General features: G+C 43.7%; 3 protein-coding genes across 16 annotated transcripts in view; 1 reads left to right on the top strand and 2 right to left on the bottom strand.

Annotated features, from left to right (window-relative positions):
* RSF1 (remodeling and spacing factor 1) overlaps window positions 1-4,143 on the bottom strand; it is a 59,160-nt gene extending 55,017 nt beyond the window's left edge. For both annotated transcript variants that reach the window (XM_040704597.2, XM_040704600.2), the window contains exon 1: window positions 3,929-4,143. In XM_040704597.2, coding sequence (XP_040560531.1) covers window positions 3,929-4,124 — 196 coding nt within the window. In that variant the 5' untranslated portion in view covers window positions 4,125-4,143. The remainder of the gene's footprint in view (window positions 1-3,928) is intronic.
* A 293-nt stretch (window positions 4,144-4,436) lies between these two features.
* AAMDC (adipogenesis associated, Mth938 domain containing) lies at window positions 4,437-19,207 on the top strand. Of its 10 annotated transcripts, none has more exons than XM_040700954.2 (6): window positions 4,437-4,513; window positions 5,390-5,511; window positions 5,601-5,665; window positions 6,937-7,087; window positions 10,264-10,359; window positions 15,299-19,207. In XM_040700954.2, the coding sequence occupies exons 4-6, from the start codon at window positions 6,956-6,958 to the stop codon at window positions 15,572-15,574; spliced, it is 504 nt and encodes a 167-aa protein (XP_040556888.1). In that variant the 5' UTR covers window positions 4,437-4,513; window positions 5,390-5,511; window positions 5,601-5,665; window positions 6,937-6,955; the 3' UTR covers window positions 15,575-19,207. The 10 variants fall into 10 exon arrangements, with proteins under 10 accessions (XP_040556888.1, XP_015136346.2, XP_046798544.1 ...); XM_015280860.4 differs by having other exon boundaries at window positions 5,348-5,511; XM_046942588.1 differs by having other exon boundaries at window positions 4,437-4,713; window positions 5,348-5,511.
* INTS4 (integrator complex subunit 4) overlaps window positions 15,153-22,950 on the bottom strand; it is a 32,323-nt gene continuing 24,525 nt past the window's right edge. For all 4 annotated transcript variants that reach the window (XM_015280874.4, XM_040704624.2, XM_015280875.4 and 1 more), the window contains exons 18-23: window positions 21,560-21,690; window positions 20,995-21,054; window positions 18,994-19,153; window positions 18,547-18,690; window positions 17,702-17,822; window positions 15,153-16,091 (exon numbers count right to left, since the gene is read on the bottom strand). In XM_015280874.4, the coding sequence (XP_015136360.1) occupies window positions 15,898-16,091; window positions 17,702-17,822; window positions 18,547-18,690; window positions 18,994-19,153; window positions 20,995-21,054; window positions 21,560-21,690 (810 nt within the window). In that variant the 3' untranslated portion in view covers window positions 15,153-15,897. The remainder of the gene's footprint in view (window positions 16,092-17,701; window positions 17,823-18,546; window positions 18,691-18,993; window positions 19,154-20,994; window positions 21,055-21,559; window positions 21,691-22,950) is intronic.

Genomic DNA, 22,950 nt, shown 5'->3' with positions numbered 1-22,950 from the left:
AGTTCTCCCATTCACACACTAGGGAACCTGGCAAACCAGAAAGCCTTTTGAGTAGTCATGTGTAAAATTACATCTCTGTTGTGCAAGCTAACGTTCTACTAATATTTTCATTCACAAGAGACAAAGTGCTTAATTAACATTTATACCAATTCTCAAGCTATTTACAAACACAAAGGAGGTGGTGATTTGATATCATGGTTCCTTAAACACAGCCCTAAATATAGATAATAGTTCTTACTCCCCTTCATCATATATATTAAAATATTAAACTGGTAACTGTTCTTCTGTTGCAAGTAAAGCTCTTCATAAAAAAATCCTAAGTATGTTCATGAGAACAACTATTGTTTTACTGTGATTATTTGTTCCAATGTGCAGTTTTGCTCCTGTGAGCAAGCAGATGCAACAGAGATAAGGTACTACTCCACAGCATAAGATGACCTGTATTAGTTCTGCATATAAAACTACAGTAACCTGGGGGTAATGACAGCTCAGTGCTCATAACAACTCAGAGTTGAAAATATATTGAATCCCTTAATAAATCCTAAGAAACAATTTACTGTGAGGCATGTCAATTAGCAAGCATTTAAGTTAGCTCTACCACAAACTGAAGAAACACTCAACTTTCTTCATTTCCAAAGAAGAAACTGAAGAAACACTCAACTTTCTTCATTTCCAAAGAAGCTGAAGACTGTTGTAACCACAACCCAAGTCATGACATAGTATACAAAGCAAGAACCATGATTTTTAAAGGCAAGATCATTATTCTTCCTACAGCAAATTATTCACTAAATGACCATTTATCCATAGGTCTCACTACTTTAACTGATCAGTTACAGCCTACAAATGAACCACCAGCATTAGTTGAGCTCTTGTATTGTACAGCCCTCTAAAGGCTGCTTCCACATCCCATTCCATAAGACCATTCAATGATGACCAGTAAAATCAACACCATATTAACATTTTGCTATTCAGACACAATTTACACTGCCCACCAGATCCCAAAGCACATCTTTTAAGTTGGTTTGCACATTTTGACAAGACCACACCTCTGTCCACACAGTTAATATCCAAACAGGCCAAACAACTGAGGAAAGACATTCATCCTCCAGCACTGTTGACACTGTAGCAGAGGTAATATGGCACAGCTCAAACACTGAGCATGAATGAAATCTCAAAGTCCTCTTAAGAAATAGGTGCTCTCTTCCTAGCTGTAATGCCAGCTCTGCATCCATGCAGCATCCCTTCCTGCAGGAGAAGGTTATACCTTGTTTCTTTAGCAATTAGAACAAAGAGCTTGTTCATTATTAGCATGAAAATGTAAGGCTGTTATACAACTAACGAACAGTGGTCAAACTTGAGCTCCTTGAGGAGCATGCTTGTGAGTTATACATCTTCCAACATTAACTCTGCTGATGTGAACTAAAACAGAATCAAACACAAACTTATGGAGCAGCTGACCACCAGAAAACCAGGAGCTCTAACCAACGTGCACCCCAAACTATTCAATTCTCTCTTCCACCACAAAATGAACATGGAGAGAAGCTCCACAGAGATGTTACCCCTCAGATGGGATTTAAAACCCATTCAAGATTCTATGCTCAAAAGAAAAAACACTCTAAAGTTTTGTGGCTATCCGTTAAGGTTTTTTAATACATATATTTCTGTCAATGTAAGTCCTCTGCCCATTCGGTATGAAAAGTGAAACTGTATATAACTGAAATCCAAACTTCTTTTGTTCTCCAAAGAAAAACTACATACCGTTGGAAGGAACAGATGCTCAGAAGAACATTTCTTCAGTTTTCAAACAACACTTAGCAACTTTCTGACTTATACACGTAAGAGAAAAGCACTTTGGGAACTAATACATGTCAAAATCACATCCAGAAACATAGTCTCTGCAACTGTTTCTCCAAAAGGTTAAAATACTGGGGCCCAGCAGCTACTGGCACCACAGCCCTTCCCCATGTCCCCCCAGACAGGAGCAAAGCAAAGAGTTTAAGAACTTGGCACCCGTAACATCCATAATTCACCCCTACCATGAGCTCCATTCAACAGCTACTCAGAGAAGAGCTGTGCTGTTTTTCTATTGATACCCCCCCCTCAAACACATCAGAAATTGAAATATTTTTATATAATACATACACTTAGAACACAGCTCACTACCTCAGCCTTTAATTTTACTTTATTCTGCAGTCCACACACAAGAAAAATTACATGATAATTGACATTTTTTTCCCCCACACACTAAGCTTAGTTATCTTTACAGACATTATTTAAAATTGATATTTTCATTACATATTCAAACTTCAAGCACGTCAGTGGCTTTTATTCATAAGCTCAGCAAAACTTGAACAGAACAATACTTCTGTGAATTACCTTTTGTGTAATGTTACAGGTATGGGAATGCAAGGGAAATTTAAAATAAACTCCTATGTTTCCCTAAGTTAACCCTATTTTTGGAAGTAAGTGGATCTCACTTTCCCTTTTCATATTCATTAGGTACTGGACAGCATAAGGAGCAGTAAATGAACCGTATTACATTTTGGCTGGGGTGAACTCACAGACAGGATGTTAGCAAAAAAAAAAAAAAGCAATTTAATCCCATAGGGAAGCACCCCCACACCGATTTATCCCCAAACCCCGACAAAGAAGGTGGTTTGACGGGGAAGGAGTCAGATCCGGGGGGAAAGCCGGGCTTTTTGGCCCCAAAGCAGCCCTGGGCTGTGATTCTCCAACAGCAGGAAGTTTCTATGGGGCCTGCCGAGCATGCGCTGTGAGCCCAGCAGTCTCCCTATGTGGCAAGAGTGCAGAGGCAACAAGCAAACCAATAATCGAGGCAGAGAGCAACAAGCACCTTCCCCTCCGGATCCCTGCTGGCATCCCTCCCCTAGGCCCCCGCACTGCTGCCCAAGGCCCTCCTGCAGCCATCACAGGGAGATCGGGGTCTGGCAACCTAACCTTTGCTGTGCTCAAGGGAGAGCAGAGAAGGAGCAGACAAGGCATCCTTCACCTCTCCCACCTCAGCGGGTGTCACTGGGGGTGAGCAAGGAAGAAGCTTAGAGCCCCCATCCCAGCTGTGAGAGGAGGAGGAGGAAGGGGGGGAGGAAAGGATGGAGCACAGCACAATGGCTGTGTGTGTGTGGTGGGAGGGGGGGGTAGGAGGAGGAGGAGGAGATCACCCACAATAGCAGCGCTGAGGGGGAGGGGGGGCTTCTGTGTGCCCCCCCCTCCCCCCCCCCCATACGCAGAGTGGGGAAGAGACCCCTCTTCATTCTGCACCCCACATAGAGGAGGAAGGGAGAGGGGGGAAGAAGGGGAGACGCAGAGGGCACTACACTGTACCCCTCCTCACTCTTTGGTTTAGGGAAGTAGAAAGGGACACAGACTGGGGGGGGCTGGGGGGGGGCACAGCAGCAACCCCCAAGCAGTGGGAAGAAGGGGGAGGAGACCTGATGCCACCATTGGCCTAAACAAACAAGCAAACAAATAAAAAATATAGTTATTTAAGATAAGCTTAATTAACAGGACTCTGATGGGGGGGGAGGTGGGGGAGCACAGCACTGAGGGGGGCCACCACCTTCCAACGCTTCACTGAAGGGGTTGGGGGAGGGACAGAAAGGCAGCACCCTCCCCCCAACAACCACCCCTATATGAGGGGGGAAAAGAGGCATCGGGAGGCTCGATCCTTCCCCCCCCCCACCCCCCGCCCGGGGCTTCACTCCGGGAATCCCAGGCCCCTCCTCTCCCTCAGCGCGCTCCACCCCCGGGGCTGGGAGGAGGCGGGGGGGGAACAGCCCCGGCCCCCCCCATACACACAGCCCCAGCGCCCCTCACAGCGCGGCCTGCCCCCTTCCTGAGGCGCGGGGACGAAGGAAGGAAGGGGGAAGGGGAGGGGAGAGCTGAGGGAAGGGACCCCCAGGCCGCTCACCCTGGTCTCCAGGCTCCTGTGGAGGCTGCAGGACGCGCTCCAGATCGGGGAAAGGCAGCTCGGGGAGATCCAGCAAAGCACCGTAGCGTTCGAGGAAAGAGCAAACGACGGCGAAGTTAGGCCAAGAGCCCGGGCAGCACGGGCCGGCGGGAGGAGGGGGAGGCGGCGATGGAGCCGGAGGAGCCGCCGCCGCCATCTTGGACCCGGGGATGGAGAAGGAGCTGGGGAGGGGGCGGGGAGGGAGGGGGCGCTGCCGAGCTGCGCGCCGCCACGATCCCACAGTGCACCGCGAGAGGCGGGGAGACGGGGGGGCGTCGGCCAGAGCGTCTCCGGGCGGCTCCTCTCCTCCGCGTGCGGCACGGGAATGAAAACAAGGCGGGGCGCGAGGAGGGCGGAGGGGGTACTTATAAGGGGGCGGGGCCTCAGGGCTCCGCGGCCAATGGGAGAAGGCGGAACGACAGCGCTGTGAGGGGAGGGGGTGGAGCCGAGAGGCGACGCTGGCCAATGAGGGGGAGAAGGGCGGGGCTTCGCGCTTCCCACCCGTGTGAGGCCGTGGTGGCGGTTGTTGGGGTTGGGGTCGCGCGGGTGAGTGAGGCGCGTAACGGTCGTAACGGCTCTCCGAGCGCTGAGGGGACGGGCGGGCAGCGGCGGCCGCCGCGGGGAAAAGGGGAGATCCTGGGGCGAGCAGAGCTGTCCTCCGAGCGCTGGGAGCTTAGGCCTTGCCGCTCAGCTCGCGTTCCCGTGGGGTTTCAGGAGCTCTCGCCCCTCCCCATAGCTTTTATCACGTAAGACGTGGCCTCTAGATTTGACGCTGCACGTTGCAGTAGATACCGTAGCAGATAATTAAAAGCTAACATTTGTTGAGGAAATCCTTTCCGATCCTTGCTGGTTAGTGATTAGACTGTGCCCTCTGTGAAGAACGTCCAGAGGCGCCGTTAAAAAGTTCTTTCTTCCTCACTTTGGTTTAAGACGCCTTCCTTCACTCCTTCCTGGTGCTCTCTGTCAGCATTATGGAAATATTTTTGCTCTCTGGATCATATTTGACGGCTTTGAGGTTTGTCTCAGCTCCTGCCACTTCTGGGTGGTCGATTTTGCCTTTCCCCTTGGTTAATGGGCAGTTTCACTCAGCTGGGAGCAGCGCTGTCATCTTACCTCACCACACTTCTGGGAAAGTAGTCCAGTGAACCTTTGTGTGAACCCGTTGCATTGCAGGTGTGTGAGGAACAAATGGAGAATGTATTAACCCAGGCAAATTGCACCCCCCCATAGCTGCGTGCCTGGCTTCCTCTTTGGCAGAGCACCTGTACTGCTAGCACACAAAGCAGCGAAGAAATAATTGCCCCGTTATTCTCTGGCAGCCTCAGACCTGTGCTGAATCCAAAGTAATGCTGCTTTTCCTTCACGTGATGCTGGAAGCAGGGCGCTGAGATGGATGTCACGTCGTGCTGCTGTCTCTTGTAGTGTGTGCAGCATAGGAAGACAATCCAAAGACTTCTCTTTGCTGAGGGCTCTTCCTTTAATGGGTGCCACCAGGGTTCTGAGAGTCTGGATGTCTTGAAGGATCTGCTGCTGAGGGTTTCTGGGTGAGCCATGAGCACAGCTTTGTTTGCTGCAGAAATAACCATATATCTTTGTAATGCAAGTTTCACACCATCCTCTTCTGCCCTTACAGTTCAGAAGGTCGTTACCTTCGAGACGCAGCTGCTGGCAGCCACACTGATCAAAAGCATTTCCAAGGTACCTCTGTGATTTGTGTCTTGCCATCCAGTGCCAGAATCCCACCAGCAACCAGATTGCAGTTCCTTGAAGGGCTGAGAAAAGGGTGTAAAATCCCATGGTGCAGTGAGGCAATGCTTTCTAAAGCATAGTCTCTGCCTTGCTAATGCCCAGCTGTGACTGTGATAGCTGGTCTGAAAATGACTGTGGTTAATACCGAAAAGCAGTTGCTTTATAGCAGCACTGATAAGGCCTCAGCTGGAGCACTCTAACTGGTTTTGGGCAACAGACTTCAAAGGAGGATGCATAGCAATTGCTGGTTGTCAGGAGGTGGAAAATGAGAAAATAAGCAGAGATTTAGAAAATGTAACTGATGGAAAGGCCAAAGGGAACAGAGATTTATTTAACCTAAAAGAAAGGGAGAAAAAAAGACTCAAGGATGGTTATCTTAAGTCTTCGGGAAAGCAAAAGATGGTGGAAAAGACAAGGACCAAGCTGTTTTCCTTGTCCACAACAAAAATGTTTGGAAATGCTAGCTTTAATCTGAAACAATGAGGACTGAGGTATGAGAAAGGACATTATTTGTGTGCTTAACTGTCCTGAGAAGTGACATAGGGGGACTTGTCCGTAAGGAATGCCATGGGAGAGAAGGCTTCACCCCTTTGGGTGTCTGAAAGTCATTTGCTACAGCAACATGGAAATGCCATTGTTTTGTTTTCTACTGGGTGTTGCCTTTAGCAAGAGAAGTGCTTAGATCAAAAAAATCCATTAGTTTAAACTCCTTGTTCAAGATCTAACTCTTCTTGCATCCCCCTAAAGCTAAAAAAGCAACAGCATGTTTGATTGCTTGTTTTAACCTTATTAATTTAAATTAATAAGCCAGTATGTACAGCATAGTTTAGAGGGCCAAAAAAAAACCAGTGTATCTATCAGATGTTTTACAGAACTCTGCTATCTTCAGTGTATTTTTAGAGAAAAGATTAAAACTCAGATTTGAAGGGATATTCAGGGACCTGATTCCTGTGGATTGTTTTGACAGTTGAGCACCCAATACTTTTACAGATTTCATTTGTAGAATGATTTGCTCAGGATCCTACCAAAACCCTCAAGAGGACTGCTGGTAATTCAACAAATCTGATCCCTCATTCAGTTCTGGTGTCACAAAATGACACGGATCAAGTCTGTAACAGTGGTTTCTTCTCAGTTGGTTGAGCCAAGGACATACTTACAGTTTTTTATTAACACACTGTGTACATTGGCCTGATGTTATGCATTAAATATCTATTTTTCAGACTTCGGTTCAACGCAGTGATGTCTTCCCCTGAAATTGCTTCTCTGTCCTGGGGGCAGATGAAGGTGAAAGGCTGCTCTACAACATACAAGGACTGCAAAGTATGGCCAGGAGGAAGTCGGACCTGGGATTGGAGAGAAACTGGGACTAATGTAAGTTTGCTGATTCTGTCCATCCCGCGCTTTAAATGGGACTGTGAGAGTAGCAAACAAAGACTGTCTTGTAGGATAGAAGGGAATTTATGTGAATAAAAAGAAATCCACAGGAACTGAGCTTACACGTGTGGAAGAGAACATTGCATGCAGTTTAGTTTATATCACTTTCCTTGAGGTTCTTCTTACTGATTTTTGAGTAAAACTGTGCAGATACAGTGTCATATGTGCTAGTTTCTCCATGAAAAGCTCTCAGTCTGGCTAAACACAAAAGGACTTGTCTTCATATGCCTATACCAAGTGAATACCTTTACAGTTTTTGTATCCCTTAAGCTTTATCTGTAAATGCTATCAGAATGTATACAAGTAAGGCAGTAATATTGATGTTTTGGACTTAGAAGCAGCGTGATAACTATTGTGTTAGGAATTAAATGTTGATAAATTCATCCTATATCAGGGCTTACACTAAGGTAGTTGTATTGGCTAAGAAGAAAAACCTGAGCCACATTTTCTAAGCAAGAGTCAAAGCAAAAAAGACCTGCAAGTATATCAGGTCTTAGAGCCATCTGTACCCATGTAGGCCCTTCCAGTCACTGCTGTATTCATTTTGGCAGAACTTTGGTTTTTGAACTGCCAAAGTAATTTTCTAGGGAATAGAGTTTGTTAAGCTGTCAGAGTTCGGTCTATGAAGAGTCTATAATGCAAAGTGAAAGGTAATGTTGCTGTATAAATGGTTTGCAGAGAGAAATACAGCTGTATATATAGCCTTTTAAATGGCCTTTCATTTATTAGCAAAAGTGAAGTTTTCACTGTTGGGCTGTCTGAAGAGCATGGGCAGATAGGGGCTGTAGCTTTTTTGTTTTTCAAGAGGAATCCAAGTTTCAACAGTAATGATTTCCTGGTTTAAATACATGTATGGCTGGAGATGCAGAACATATGTAGTAGCTGAAACATTCCTGATAGTTTCCAACTCTATCACGTTTGTTTTGCTTCCAAGCAGATTACGACCACCTAATTACATTTAAGGGGACATGTCTTCCTTTTAAAGTTTCAGACAGAGGGCGTCAGGCAATAGGGAAGACTTGAACTCTGGAGAAGTTCTTGGATAAATCCTCCATTGAGACAGGAGAGTTGAATTTGTTAAATGAAAATGAGAAAAAACTATTTGGGTTATTCAGAGAAGCAGATACTCTGCATCACCATTAAGCAAAAAAAAAAAACACTTTAGGTTTTCCCGTAGAGTCTACTTATAAAGCTTCTTCCTGAGGACAGTTCCATCACTCTTACAGCTATAGCAGCCAGAGTTTGGTGATTCAGTTTAAAATTGAATAGCAAGCAACAAATACAGAGCTGCAATGAAGCTTTTCTAGACTACATCTCTGAGTCTAGAAAAATTACAAAGGGTTTAATTTGATCTTTGCTGGAAACAGAATTCACTGGGTTCATTTTCTGCACATTTCCTCATGGTAGACTTCAGCATGTCTGCATTTGCTGAGGATATTTTACCTGGGGCTAGGTGGAGCTACTCCCTACGTTTGGTAAGAAGGCAGTGCTCATCATGTCCTCCACTCCAGTAAATCCTTTCCTTCTCTGCTATCAAACTGATGCCTAGTAGGTAATTATTTCATCAGGAAGAACTGTACAACTTGCTGTGCAAGATTCTGTAACTAAGCACTAATAAATAGCTCATATGACCTTAACCCTTGGGGATAAAAGGCAGCCTCCCTGACTGGCTGCGTTTCAGTGCCATCTGCTAATGGGAGAAAAACAGTCCTGACAAGAAGACCAGAGAGCAAAACAGGCAAGAAATTCTGCTGCCCTTTCTCCTTCCCTCCTGCTGTCACAGGAATTACCTGCAGTGACACAGTTATTCCATCATGTTGCATGTTTTCCCTAATGATACAATTTTCCTACTGGTGGAAGCCCCCCCGATCAGAGTGCCATGTGTAACAAGCTCAAATCCTTTTGTTTCATGGCTTTCATGGCTCAGCAGTACTTACTTTATGATAGCAAACCTTCTCCAGCAATCTCATCAATGTAATTGCAGTAAACTATCCCTGTTCTGTCTAACCTTTGAGTCTACCTTAAAAAACCCCAAAGGGAAAGCATTACCTATTCTGTCGTAAATGCATACGTGCAATGATTTGGCCTGATAAAGCTCTGCAGCTGAAGTGGCAGTTTAGGTACGGATATCAAATCTAAATGCGCTTAAAGAGAACACAACTTGGAGAACCAGAAAGGTGAACCTTCTCTTGCTGAAATTCCAGATGTCTTCATGTTAATTCATTGAAATAATGTAGTGGTGAGCATAGGGGATAAAGATTTATGGGCATCTCCATAAATATAATGTTCTGCAGAAGTCTACTATGGCATTACCCACTTAATGGGAGAAAATGGTCTCAGTCCTCTCAAAAAATACTTAAGAATCCTATTAAAACAACAACAACAAAAAAACAGAAAACATTAAAACTGAAGCTAAGGGGAGAATTAGTGTGACATAATAATGATTTAATATCACATGTCTATTTCTGTATGTTTGAATTGTATTAGTTGGAAGTGTATTAGTACTATAATGAGTGTGTAATCAAAATCCTGTTACAGATCATTTTTCTTTCTTTAGAAAGAGTTTGGTTTCAGAGTTTCTTTCTCAAAATTAAGAATAGAGCAGAAATTGAAGATATTAAGTACAATGAAGCCAAGCAGCGTTTCAGTCCTCTTCAGTAAATGAGATTTACAAAGTAAACTAGGAAGGAATTTAATCATTTTAGTTATAATTAAAGTGAGTAAACTTGAGCTTGCCACAGTCTGTATTAAAAATAGGTTCTGTTCACTCTGAAAACCAACAGCAATGCATTGCGATTTATTGATCTCAGTGTTAATGCTGATGAAATGCCAGTTGTTAGACATAGATGTTCTAGGTACATACCACGTATCTTTTCATTTTTAACTACTTAAGTAAAACATCTTTATTGCCATCCATTGATTAACTGTCATCCTTCATCTGAAGGTAAAATACCTTTCAAAATTGCCACTGTTAGTGTGCACACAAGAGCTGTTTTACACCTTAGGATTGCTCCTTTATCCTGCTAATCTAAGGACTGATCCAAACACAGATGCAGCCTTTCTGGCTGGTGCTGTCAGTACACAGACTATCGCTTTCTTTCCCTGGCACTTAGCATTCTCCAGGAGTGCAGCCGGCTGACCTTGAAGAAGTTGTCAAGAAGGGTGTTAAAACTCTCGTGATTGGCCGTGGCATGAGTGAGGCTCTGCAGGTAGGTTTTTGTTTCCCAGTAAACATAAACTAGAGCTGTTGTTTGTCTTCCTTTTCTGGAGGATGGGTTAAAAAATCCATGATGCTTTACTAAAAGTGAAGAACTTGGGGTTGCTGAATTAACCGGACTGAACTGCTGCCAGGAGCGATTCTCTTCCTGAAAGAAGCAGCATTTGAACTCCTCTGTCTTGGTGTCAGTGTCAAACAGAAAATGGGCTTACATTCTGCTACAGAAGCAATTTAAACAAGGACCTTTTTTTTAACGATGTCTTTAGTCCCTGCTCTTAGAACAGGTTGTGAACTAGCTCTAGCCTGCTGTAAATACTCTGATAATTAAGGCCTTTTTGTCACTAACGTTGGCAGTGTCCTTGCAGCAGGTAAGCCAGGTACAGAAGGCTGAGGAGGGCTCGTGAGAAGCAATTCTTCAGGTTTTTGTGAGCTGAATAACACCTAATTTCTATTAATTACCTTTAGCTCAAATTCTGTCCCCTCCTATAAGAACAAACTGCACTTTAAACTGCATTCAGGAAAAATGGGAAGTTTGCATATACTAGCTTTATTGAAAAGAAAAAGATTGTATCAATCTTAAAAATACATTATCAGTTTGTCTACTACCAATAACTTAAGTGAACCTATGAACAGATGGCATCAGTATTAAGAAATGCCAACAGCCTCATGCTACAGAGGGGAGAATTACCTAATGATTGCTTTTTCCTTTTCTCTTCTGAGGTTCCTCCATCTACCGTGGACTATCTCAAGAAAAATGGGATTGATGTGTTGGTGTTGCAGACAGAGAAGGCAGTGGCAGAGTACAATGCCCTGGCTGCTCAGGGTGTCAAAGTGGGGGGAGTCTTCCACTCAACGTGCTGAAGCACTGCTGCTTTGCAGCCTGCCCTGACCTCAGCCAAGTGCTGGGCATGCCTTGGCTGCATCAAATTACACCCAGCACAGTGGGGAGGTGCGTGCCAATGCATTAATGTGCGCTGCAAAGCTGAAATGCAAGGGCAGTTTATGAGTTCAGGGTTTAAACAGAGTGCTGTTAATGAAATCTTTTAACTGCAGAACAGTTTGCATACGTTCTTGGGATTGACCTAATCTTCCTCTGAAGACTGTCTGCATTCTGGTTACTTTTAGGCTAAATTAATGAACTCTGGTTAATTTTTGGCTAAATTAAGACTCTTAAGTTGTGAATGCTTTGATTAGGAAACGGTGTGGAATTACATTAATAGTTACTGTATTGTAGCCAGAAAACATATGATGACGACAGTCAAGTGGTAGGAATGAAGTAGTGGTAAAGGATCACTTTATAAATGAGTTTAGTAAAAAAGACAAAACACAAAGCAGCCCCTGAGCAACAGCTCTGCCTCCTGCTGGTGAACTTACTCAGTGCATAACTTGACACTTTACGCCAGACATAGAAAAAGCTGTCTATGGGGAATGAACAGAATCTGTGCCTTAAAGATTTTTATCAATTGAAATGTGAGTGTTGAGTTGTGGAATATGTATCTATGTGAAAGTCCCTACCTACTTAAAATGATCAGGAAGATCTGCCACAGAATTGCTTGTAGGAAATCAGTCTAAGTTGCTGCTAGCAAGCTTGGGGATGGAGGTAGAATTCTTACCCAGCAGAAGCTGCTGGTTTAAACATTATGACAAGTGTGTTGTTACATCAAAAAAATTAAAAGTTCTTTTAGTTGTTGTTCTCCTTTTGTTTCGCCTACTTCTATTAATATTACCTATTACTTATTGTAGGGGCCTTTCTTTTCCACCAGATTCACTAAATTCTTCATTGGTGCAGATGAAGTCTGATGCTCAGAAAAGCCTTGAGGCGCTTGGAGCTATCCAGGGGGCAGCAGAGAAGCTCAGATGCGTGTGAGAAGTAGATAAGTTTCTCAAGCCCCAAGAGTAACCCTTTACAAAATACTCCACTCTCTTACTATTTGTTCTAGTAATCAATTCATCTGATAAAACACAGCATGGCATAAAAGCAAAGGAAAACTGAATGCTTGCAAGTTTTATCTTGCCATCTCTAATTGTAGCAATACTTTCTAATAGTGTGGCTGTATTTGAGGCACAACCCTGACCTAAACCAGCAGGAACTGCCTCTTCAGTTGCATTTGTGTTCCCTCTTTGCAAACACTGTGACATTCTTCTGAATAACTGAGGTGGTCTGAAGTGAATGAAGCATGGGCTCAGAAGTCTGCAGCCTTACAAGAATGCCAGAAACCACCTTTGCCACTGCATTGTGTGCAGACTTGTGTTCATTAGTGTTAGCTGATAGTGGAAAGCATCTGCTTCCTGATCACAGTTTGATATTTGTGTTATTTCATCATCTTTTGGGCCTTGAACAGGAAGAGGGGATAATTCGGGTTTTTTAAATGCTGTTACTCTACTTGGAGAATACCTTATCTTTTCCCTACAGGTTTTGTTTGTTGGGTTCTTTTCTACTTTCATATGGTACTGAAATAGTTTTTTTGGATGAAGCCCCCTTCAAAAGCACTGCTTCGTCCAGACCCTGCACTGAGAAAAGCACCATGGGCTCCTATACTGCTGCTACACATTGTGTCCTTCGGGAGAGCAGGAGCACAGCCTGCTCTGCACTGCCAGGTGGCTCTTAGAGGTGTGCCCTGCCCAGCTTTGTGCTGCATCCTCTTCATTGTTCCTTCCATTTGGCAACCAGTAGGAGACAGAAGATTCCACTTCTAAAATGGGGTGCTGCAGCCTGCAGAGGAAGGTAAACTGCTAAGTCTTGGTTCCCCTCTTTCAGGGTAAATTGTGAAGTCTCACTCCTGGCAGTACAAAATTTCAGGAGATAAGCCTGCAGGTCTTCTTCAGCTTTACCTTCTGTCACTGCTGCCTGAGTCAGCTTTGTCTATTGTCACAGAAGTCGGCCCTGCTTGGGCTGCTCTGCTTACCCAAAGCCCTCTTTCCTCCTCAGTGCACAGTGTAAACAGCTGGGTCTGATTCATCAAAATTCAACCCAAGCTCAAAACGCTCTATTAAGTCTCTGCTTTCAGCTAGAGCCATCAGTAATTTGTTAGAACTACAATCTCATTGCCCAAATCATGGGAATCATAGGGCAGGGCTTCTCCATTGCCTCTCTGCTTCCCCCAGGAAAACGATCTCCCACCCCAGCACCCTCATTACACAGCCGGGCTGGGCTGGCAGCCAGTGAGCTTCCACCCAGCTGTTCCACCACTGAGCCTCCATCCGTAGCCCTTATCTGTGTGGAGCAGCACGCCTGAGCTGGCAGCAGGGAGACATAGACCGTAAAAAGGCTCCAACAAACCAAACGCATCATGAGCAGCATTTTTAAGGGACCTCAGGCAGCATTTACAAGCCTTCAGACTTGAGCGTGAGGCCTCAGGAATACTGCATGAGTGAATTGCAGGCTAACCCCCACCTGCACCCCAGCCAAGTGCCTGCTGCAAGGACTAAACAAGCATATGAGTGACGTGAGATAAAAATGGTGATTGTATCTCTGACTTTGTCAAAAGATTTGAGAACTTGGCCAAGGAGGAGACCAGAGGAAACCCATCTCCCTGCTCTGGAACCCAAGAAGAGGCCACGTGGCCATATTTAAATGCATGTCCCATTCTTCCTTCTTTGGGGGGGCATCTTTTTTTGCACTCTTTGCACTGTGCAGTTTTAAAAGCACGTAACTAAGATATATGAAAGCATGATTCTACAAAAGCCTTGCTGCATATGAGTTAGTACCTCAACCATCAACTCTGTTCTTAATGCATAAATGTATTAAGCACTCTTGATAACTGCAGTATTTACTTTCCAAGTTCTAAGGAATTGACCTAATTAATTCCAGTGGACTTAAGTAATATGGTTATGAAGCTCCCATTAAAGGCATACAAAGCTAGGCCATGTTTAATTAAGGTAAGGGTAAGCATAGCAACACATTTTCAAATCACTAACCCACATCCCTTACATCAGCATGCAGCAGAAAAGCCTAAACGGAATCAGAAAACATCACTAAGGTAGGAGATGACCTCTCAGATGAAGTCCAACCATCAGCACCTCACTGCTGTGCCCACTGACCACATCCCTCAGTGCCACACCTGCACCTCTCATACCGTGGGGGAAGGAAGGAGGAAAATGTCAGCACTGAGATATCAGCTCTAACAAAACTTGGGACCAACCAGTCACCTTTTATAGACAAAATGTGTATGAGTCTGCTTACCAATGCAGCAGGGAAATCAAAGGTAAATGAATTTTGGGAAGATCACAACAGAGAAAAACATGGTACTGAATGTTCCAATCATCACAGAGCGTTACTGGACACATTTCAGTTCAGCTAAAATGATGAATTAGTCATCTGCTTAGATAGGAGAAAGCTAAGACGAAGGGGAGAGCCTCTCATTTCTTCCATGCTTCAAGTTAGGAGTCAAGAGGAAGCTCCAGGATGGTACCCAGCAGAGAAGCCAGCTATGGGATACTGTCATTACAAGACTGGAAACGGTTGTAGCAGCACAGTTCCTAATAACATGCATCAACCTCTGCCCACAGGGAAATGAACCAAGGATGTTGAAGTCCAATGGTAACAACTGGGCTGCTACACACGCAGCTTTTCAAGCCAGTGCCCTAAAGGTGAAACACAAACAGTATGTAAGAGGGTTTCTAAAGCAGCTAAATGTGTTTTGGTCTGAAGCCTCATAGCCATAAAACTCAGTCCTAAAAAATAAAAAATAAAAAAAAACTCATAAATATCACAAAAGCCTCACAGTAATCTCTTATTAGACCATGCAGGCTGGCATGTTTACTCTTCTAACAAACAGATTAGGATCAGTTTTCCAATTTTATTGTAGGAAAGTACATAATGAGTTTTGCATAACTATTTAAACTAATCTCTGTGTGACCGAAAAGTACTTCTTTGCTGCTTTGTTTAGCCACTAACCCTCCTTCCCCCACACCCTCTTTCTTTCCACCAGGCAGGCCAGAAGTGTTGTGTCCTGCTCACCAAGTTCTGCTGCTTGCACCAACTCCCAGCAGTAACAACCCATGCCCTCTCCCAGCTGTCCCAACTCCAGCACAGCTGTACAGGGCACATCTCAGGATGTAGCCTGCGGCAACTGGCAGTTCCACTTGGAGATTCATTTCCTACACCAGGACAACAGCACTTCACAATTATTTTTGCTTTTGCTAAGCAAACAGATACCAATGCACAAGTTTCAGAGAATTACAAAAGTACAGATTTATGTGCCTAAGCATTTACATAGTAAATAGCTTCAGCAGAAAACCCAGAGGCCAGAAAGAGACTTTGGCTGAATGCAGTTATTGCTGGAATGCTGACTGAGAATTGTCTTCATTTGTTGATTCGACGTAGAAAAAACAGTGTTTTCTTGCAACTGTCATGAATTATCCAAGTAACTCCTCTATTGGTCTACCTGCTGTGTATCGGAGGAGCCCAATTGTTCTTCATCAGCTTTACTTTTATGGTTGACACCTGGTTTCAGTACCTTGGAACACAGAATATTGTTTTCAATTTTATCCAATAATCCCATAACGGTATTTCTTGTTGTGACAGACTTCACCGCCTGGCAGGTTTGGGCATTATGTACACTTTGACAGGTTTGCTGAAGGGGATGGTCCCCTCGATGCCATTTTCTGGCTGTGGCAGAGCCTCCAGGCTCTCATTCCAGGTGGATTTGGCAATCTTGGTGGCTGCCTTGCTCTTGTTGGAATTGTAGGCCAGCAGCAGTCGCACTTCTATCTGACACGGCTCTGAAGGGAAAAAACAGAACAAACCAAACATGGAATCACAGAGATTGAAAAAGACCGCTAAGATCACTGAGTCCAACCATCAGCCCATCACCGCCATGCCCACTGACCATGTCCCCAAGTGCTGCCATCATCAGCAAGCAATGCTGAATGTTTGATCACACCAGATGGAGCACAATAAATAACCTTTTCCCACAGTTATACAGCAGCTCACCTAACAACTCCCTAAAATTCATCATTTTGCCACAGCATCAGCTTTCAGTCACCTCCTTCTGCTTCTGCTATGCAACAGTTAATCTGTATTTTGTGTTTGGATGTCCTCCTTTGTAAGCATATACTTTCCTTTGTGGTTTTAATTACCTCAATTCATGAAAAAGAAATTAATTTGTTCATTTTGTCATCTGACCCTGTCCTCTCCCAGCTTGATGTCCTCACCACTTGTGGAACGCCTAAGCACCAATGTCAAAGTTCTTAAATAACTGCTAAGGGAGAGACCAGAACAAAATCCCATAGGCCCGCATTTGAAATGCCCTCCCAGTGCACACTGCAAAAGCAGAAATAAGGACCTAATTCAGCTCCTGCTACAGAATCAAGTTTTAAATCCTGATGCTCCTGACTGTAGGAACAATACCATTTTCCTTCTCCAGAACTAAAAAGATAAGCAGGGTGAACAAATACACAACAGAGGTGCTACATAAAATGGAGTAACTGAAAGGGAACACGGCACTGAAAAAAAGATCCACTAATTAAAAATGTAGATCACCAAATCCTATTAAACAGAAAAAAGTACTCAAAAAATATATATACCCCACACTTGAACTATGTGAAGGGTTTAAAAGAAAATGGGAGAAATGGAGCTGCAGAAAAATATATTCTTTGCTTTTGTTGTCTGAAGCCCACAAACCAATTACTGCAGCGCTTTCACTGAGAAGTGTGAATGCCATCCATGACTGAACACGGATGTGGGAGTCATCAGAGATACAGGGAGGTTTTTTAGGGCATTCAAAGGGTGAAAGTTTAATTAGCAGTGAAATTATGCTGTTGAGTACACACAGTTCCAAAGGTTCTCTGCCATGCTCAAATACCTGTCAGATCCAAAACAATGAACTACAATGAACCAGTTCACCACGACTCCTTGCCTTTAAATGAGGATGCAGGCCTGACTCCTCTAACGAATTTTGTTCTGCACAGCTATGGGTAACATGCTCCATTTAAAAGCTTCCAGTGCTGGAAGACTGCACGTGCAGTCCAGGGCACACAGCAAGGGCCTTCTCTTTAGGACAGCAGCCCCTCTATCACCTGCAGGACACCACACCCTGTCAAGCAAGAAGATGTCCCTGACGTAGATGCAGGTGCCCCTGCTCAATGCAGGGGAGTTGGACTAGATGACCTTTAAAGGTCCCTTCCAATTCAAAGATCCTCTGATAAGATGCAACTGCTCAGAGGCTGTAAGAACAGAAACTCGAGTGATGCTAAGGGAAGATCAACACCCCCTGTACACCCCGTGATCCTCAGAGCTGCCAAGACTGGACACACAAGAGATGGGAATCACACACTCCCATCTTTCAAATGTGTAGCAACACAATCCCATGAACTTGTACTGATAACATTACCTGTCCAGGCTGTGTGTGAGAGGTAGACCTGAGTTATCAGTCTGTGCCTTCCAGGACCAGGATTTCTGAAGTCAGCTGGCTTAGGATGGATTAACTGTGCTTGCCCATCTGGATACAATACCTATCAAAAAAATAAATAACAAAAATATATGTATGACAACTGAACTGGGCTTTTGTACAACATGCAGAATTCTGATGCTTTCTGTTGAAGCTCCAAAGGCAGGAAGCTGTGCTTTAAGCTCAGAGTCAGGAGCCCAGTTGATCTAGATTTAAAGACCACACGATTCTGCGTTGGTCATTTAAACCCATGGCATGCAGGAAAAGGTATCACCTTCTTCCTCTACACTGTCAAGTTTTCAGTTTCTCTGCTGAGCAGTGCATCTGCATATTTACTTGAATCATACCATACCCTTCTTAGCTGCAGCTTAGTTGATGGTAATGATTCAACAGCAGAAAGAAAACAGTGTTAAATATGGAGAGCCAAAGGCATGCCAACTTCTGTACCATTCAGAACACCTTCTTTTGCTCCTTGCCCCAATACAAGCTGGCGGATGTTCACTCCTATGTTTGTCCTTAAGTCCATAATGTACCCAGTACATGTATGAAAGCAGTGTAGCACACACAGAGCACAGAATGCTTTCAAAGAGCTCAAAGCAAACTCCCAGGAACAACAGAAGTGAGCCCAGTGCACTATACACAAGACAGTTTTGCATGTGAGGTTACACCGCAGAAATCCAAGAGTGTTAAGGTGTACAGCTGTTCACAATCAGGAAATATTGACATCCTCGTGAAAGGTTCCCCCCAAAACAAAATCTTGTTTGCATTTATGCCAAATGGCTGCTTACCTGAACTTTAACGGTTCCTTGGGGATCCTGCACATGTTCCAGAGTTGCATCTACATCCAATGCCACCACTAACCCTGACGTAAACCTTAGGGGGTTATCTGATTCACCGGTTGGCTCAATGATGTTTGCACTAGCTCTATGGAGCTGGAAGAGGCAAAGTTGTTGATGAAAATAAAGGAGAGGAAAAATTAAAAAAAAAAAAAAGGAAAAAAAGAATCAAGGTTGTTCTTAACAGAGGCATTAACTCTACATCATTTTACATACAGCCAAGAATTACTATCTTGAATTTTAGCCATAATCCCACAGATGCTAGGTAAGGAGAAGCAATCACCTGAAGAATCAACGTTTGCAACTGAGCAGAAAGCTCGAGTATAAAAGCTCTGTGGTCTGTCAGGAACTACCTGGCAGCCAAAGACAGTCTGTAAGGCTATTGCATTCTAAACTGACCCGCTCTGGAAGAGGAAGGTGGAGAAAGGTACTTTGTCGCAGTGTTGTTTGAAGAATCTTGACCACTTCTGAAGGCTTGGATGTCACCAGTCTGGGCATTAAGTCCAGCAGTTTATCTACAAAACTGCCCTGCATTTGTGGGAGCTCAGAGATGAAACATCTGTATTTAAAAAATATATATAATTAAAAAAAATGAAGTACTTATTTCAACATTTTCAGTAGTCTCGTTATCTTTAGCCAAGCTACTTAATCTTAATAATTAGTTACGACGACAAAATTAGATACAGAGATTCCAATTCCGATGCACGTCTCATATTAAGATAATTTTGGCTACTTATTTTCAAGTTGACAACACCGAGGGCTTTGGAGGACACATCTCTTAAGTCCTGCCTCAATACAGAGCCAAGCAGGGAAGATTTGCACAGAACGAACCAGAGATGTTGAGATAAATAAAAACCTAAAAAAAACACACCCATGGGAGCCAACTGCTGTAAGGATTTATCTGTATGAGACTGCATGTGCAGCTGTAGCACTGCTTTGATAGCAAGAGTGCTAATTAAATGAAGTGACAGGTCACAGGCAATTCCAGCATTCCGCATTCAATCTCTACGCCTCGAGAGAGAAACAGCCGGGTGAAAATGCCACTCCTATTACTGCTGCCTTGTAAACTTTTGAGATTGGTACATCTCAGGGAAGACATGCGTGTGCCTCATCCTTTATGCTGTGCACTTTTCATCCTGCTAACCAAACAGCTGACTCATTCCAGAATGTAACATAACCACGTACCGCCATGTGAATTGTCTGACCTCCTTGGAGAATGGTTTTGCTCTACCAATATTTGTAAGAGTATTAATTATTACATCTGCATAGTGAAATTTTAACACTAAACTAGAATCAGATTTAAAAAAAAAAATATGCTAGCTCCAGAGGTGAAAAACAGAAAATAGAATTCATTTTATACCATGGGACAAGAGCATCTCAAAAGAAGATCACCCAGTATTTCTTGTTCTTTATATAGAAGCAAAATCAGTCCTCTACAGTACATCCCCACACGCAGAAAATGCTCTGTCAGACCGACTCCCTGATGGCTTCTTTGTTAGAAACATTCCTGCCACATTCAGCAGCATAGTTTTATAAGCCTAGTAAATGCTTGCTGCAATCTAGTGAGAAAAAGTGACACGCACCATTCCTGGCACCCCTGCACAGAGCAGGGGGGTTGAAACTAGATGATCACTGTGGTCCTTTTCAGCCCAGGCCATTTTATGATTCTATGATTCCTGCAGATGAACAGCCTCTTGGGCAACAGGCTCTTCCCTGCTCATCAGGTCCAGCATTGTGCTGTATTTTCACCTCCAGCTGAGTCCAGAAAAGCTTGAAGAAGAATAGTGGACTTGCCCAAAAAAGAGCCTCTGGTCCTAAAAGCCCTACAAGTGAGATGTTTCTCCAAGATCCAGTTAATGCTCTACACAAGTTCAAACTCCCTAAACAGAAGCTTTGGCAAAGGCAGAGAAAAAAAAAAATCACATGCTCCTTTCTATGTTCCAAGAGTGCATAAGCAGCACTGTGCGCCCTTGTGCTTCTATGACTGCCACTACACAGGCAGCAAATTTCTACTGCTCTGTCATGCGGTACAACCAACATCTGGCATGCTGAGGCGGCACAACCTACACAGGGGGATTTTGCACGTACAGGCATTTCTAGGTGACCTTACAGCTAACCAACAAGCTCTGCCAACATTCAGATTCCTGTTTATGAAATTCATCACTGCCTGTAGGGGTTGCATTCCTAAGAGAAAGTGATGAGTTTTGCTGATCCTGAGGTCTAGCATGAGGGAAAGAAAGAAAGGAAGCGAGCAGTTCTGTTCCCTGGCAGATTGGCTGGCAGACTAAACTGGCAGACCAGTGGCATATTCAACATCAGGTTACATATGGAAGAACTATCATCAGCTTCAATACAAAATACGAAAAAACCACAAAGAGAAGAAGCAATGGGGTTTCTCACCTCTGAAAGGAATCTACTTCCTGAAGGAATTTCTCACACATCCCAAAAAGGGGTTCCACTCTGCAATGAGATAACATTGCTTGATTCAAAAATAAAATAAGAAAACTGGCTCTACAGCCATAAGCATTTAAGAGTTTTGAAATCCAGTTCAAGCTCCTAGAAACTGTAAGACCTTAAGGAATCTCATATCACAAATGGATTTCCCACAGGAGAAAGAAAAAATGAATGTTCATCTTATTCTCCACACCCATAACCCCCTCCACAATACATCCTTTGCATTTGCACAACGCACTGAGTTCCCCGAGCCATTGTTTAGAAAACATTAAGCTTTCCACCTATAAAACAGAACAGGCAAATCTTATGGAACTCTATGAAAACACAGCAAATTGATTGCAACATACATATTTATGTTCTCCTATGTGCACTGAAGAAAGAGCTCAACTTCATTCTTCAAATGGTTATCAGCATTTCCATGGTGTTTTAAGCATCTAATATAGTCTTGCTGCTTCTTAAAACAAAGCTTGAGGATATGAAGCTTGCAGGTAACCCTTGGCACCATCCTTACCCTCTGGTAGTGCGTGCAGTCACAATGAGCTGTAATGCTTTTGCTTGCAGTCTCATGTGGTGAATGATGACCACTTGCCTACTTTCCACACCACTGTACATGAACTCCATTTTGTAAGTTTCTTCCAAGATCTGTCAGACAAACAACACATGGGTAACAAGCCATCAGCCTCTGTTAATTGTTGCCCAAGCACGGTCGCAAGATTCTGCACTTTTTCCTCGTAGTGAGGATCTTAATCCATTAATCCACGAGTACCATTCTTGTGATGAAATTTGTCATAGCATGAGGTGGTACTTAATACTAAAAGATATCAAAGAACCAATTTGTAACTCTTTGTCTGAAATCCACCACTCCCTCTCTTGGCAATGTACCTTATGATGTTGTATTTTACATTTCTGGGCTGGAGCGCTCACTGACTCCTGCTGGCTGCTGCTCTGGAATACAAACCAAGTAGCGTAGCAGAGCAGCCCCAGTGGCTCTGCTCAGGTTCAGTTTCAGAGCTAGATTAGACAGAAACAAGTTCACATTCAACAACACTTCACATGCTGCAGCTAGAGATGGGAACCATCACAAGACAAGCATCCTCCTGCGTTATTTTCAACGCAGTTAAGAGCTTAGACAGCACACTGCAGTTTTACTTATTATAGTACTGTATCTGCTGAATAGATGGGCTTAAGTAGCCAGGAAAAATGCTGAAATGAACACTGCTGCATTCAGTGTAACCACATAGAAGCAAGGACTTTATTAAATAAAGATTCCCTCACCTTGCTCTGATGGAAAGTGATCTACATTCACAATCAAAACAGATAAACCTTCCCGGGGCGGGGGTGGGCTCACATACTACTAAGAAGGGCACCCAAGAAAGACAGTTCAATTAGAGAAGATTTAAGAAGCTGATAGGCTTTTGTATCTACTCATCTCTAGGGACAATTGTCAACAGCAGAGAAGGGTTTGATGCACAGCAGTAGCTGCCTCTTAATACACTTTAATTAACTGGAGGCTCAAAATGTCAGCATGGCTTCCCAACAGATTCACAAACTTGCTTTTACCCTAAATCCAGATTATTTAAAGCTTGCTTTCTCATGTCTTTATTTTAAAAAAAGAGTTTAGTTTTGTTTTTCCAGGATCAGTCAATCAAATGCTAGAGAGTAAGAATAACCTGGACAGAGTGGGACTTTTGGAGCTCATCTACCACAGTCCCCTCCTCAAGGCAGGTCTAATGAGCCCAGTTACCCAGAGCCATGTGTTCTGTGAACCCTTCCAAAGATGAAGATTCCCCACTAACAGTCTGGGAAGTCCATTTTAGTGCTTAACGACACTCATGGCAATTTTTGCTACCTTACGTCTACTCAGAATTTCTCATATTCCAACTTGCATCCATTGTTTCTTGT

Source organism: Gallus gallus, chromosome 1, assembly GCF_016699485.2.
Source record: "Gallus gallus isolate bGalGal1 chromosome 1, bGalGal1.mat.broiler.GRCg7b, whole genome shotgun sequence".
Taxonomy (NCBI): domain Eukaryota; kingdom Metazoa; phylum Chordata; class Aves; order Galliformes; family Phasianidae; genus Gallus; species Gallus gallus.
Note: the sequence above shows the minus strand (reverse complement) of the source record. Positions and strands in the feature narration are given on the sequence as shown.

Coding starts and splice junctions, on each gene's coding strand:
- AAMDC (XM_046942583.1), top strand. CDS start 6,956: ATGTCTTCCCCTGAAATTGCTTCTCTGTCCTGGGGGCAGATGAAGGTG. Junction 7,088..10,263: donor GGAGAGAAACTGGGACTAAT/GTAAGTTTGCTG, acceptor CCTGGCACTTAG/CATTCTCCAGGAGTGCAGCC. Junction 10,360..15,298: donor GCATGAGTGAGGCTCTGCAG/GTAGGTTTTTGT, acceptor TCTTTCCACCAG/GCAGGCCAGAAGTGTTGTGT.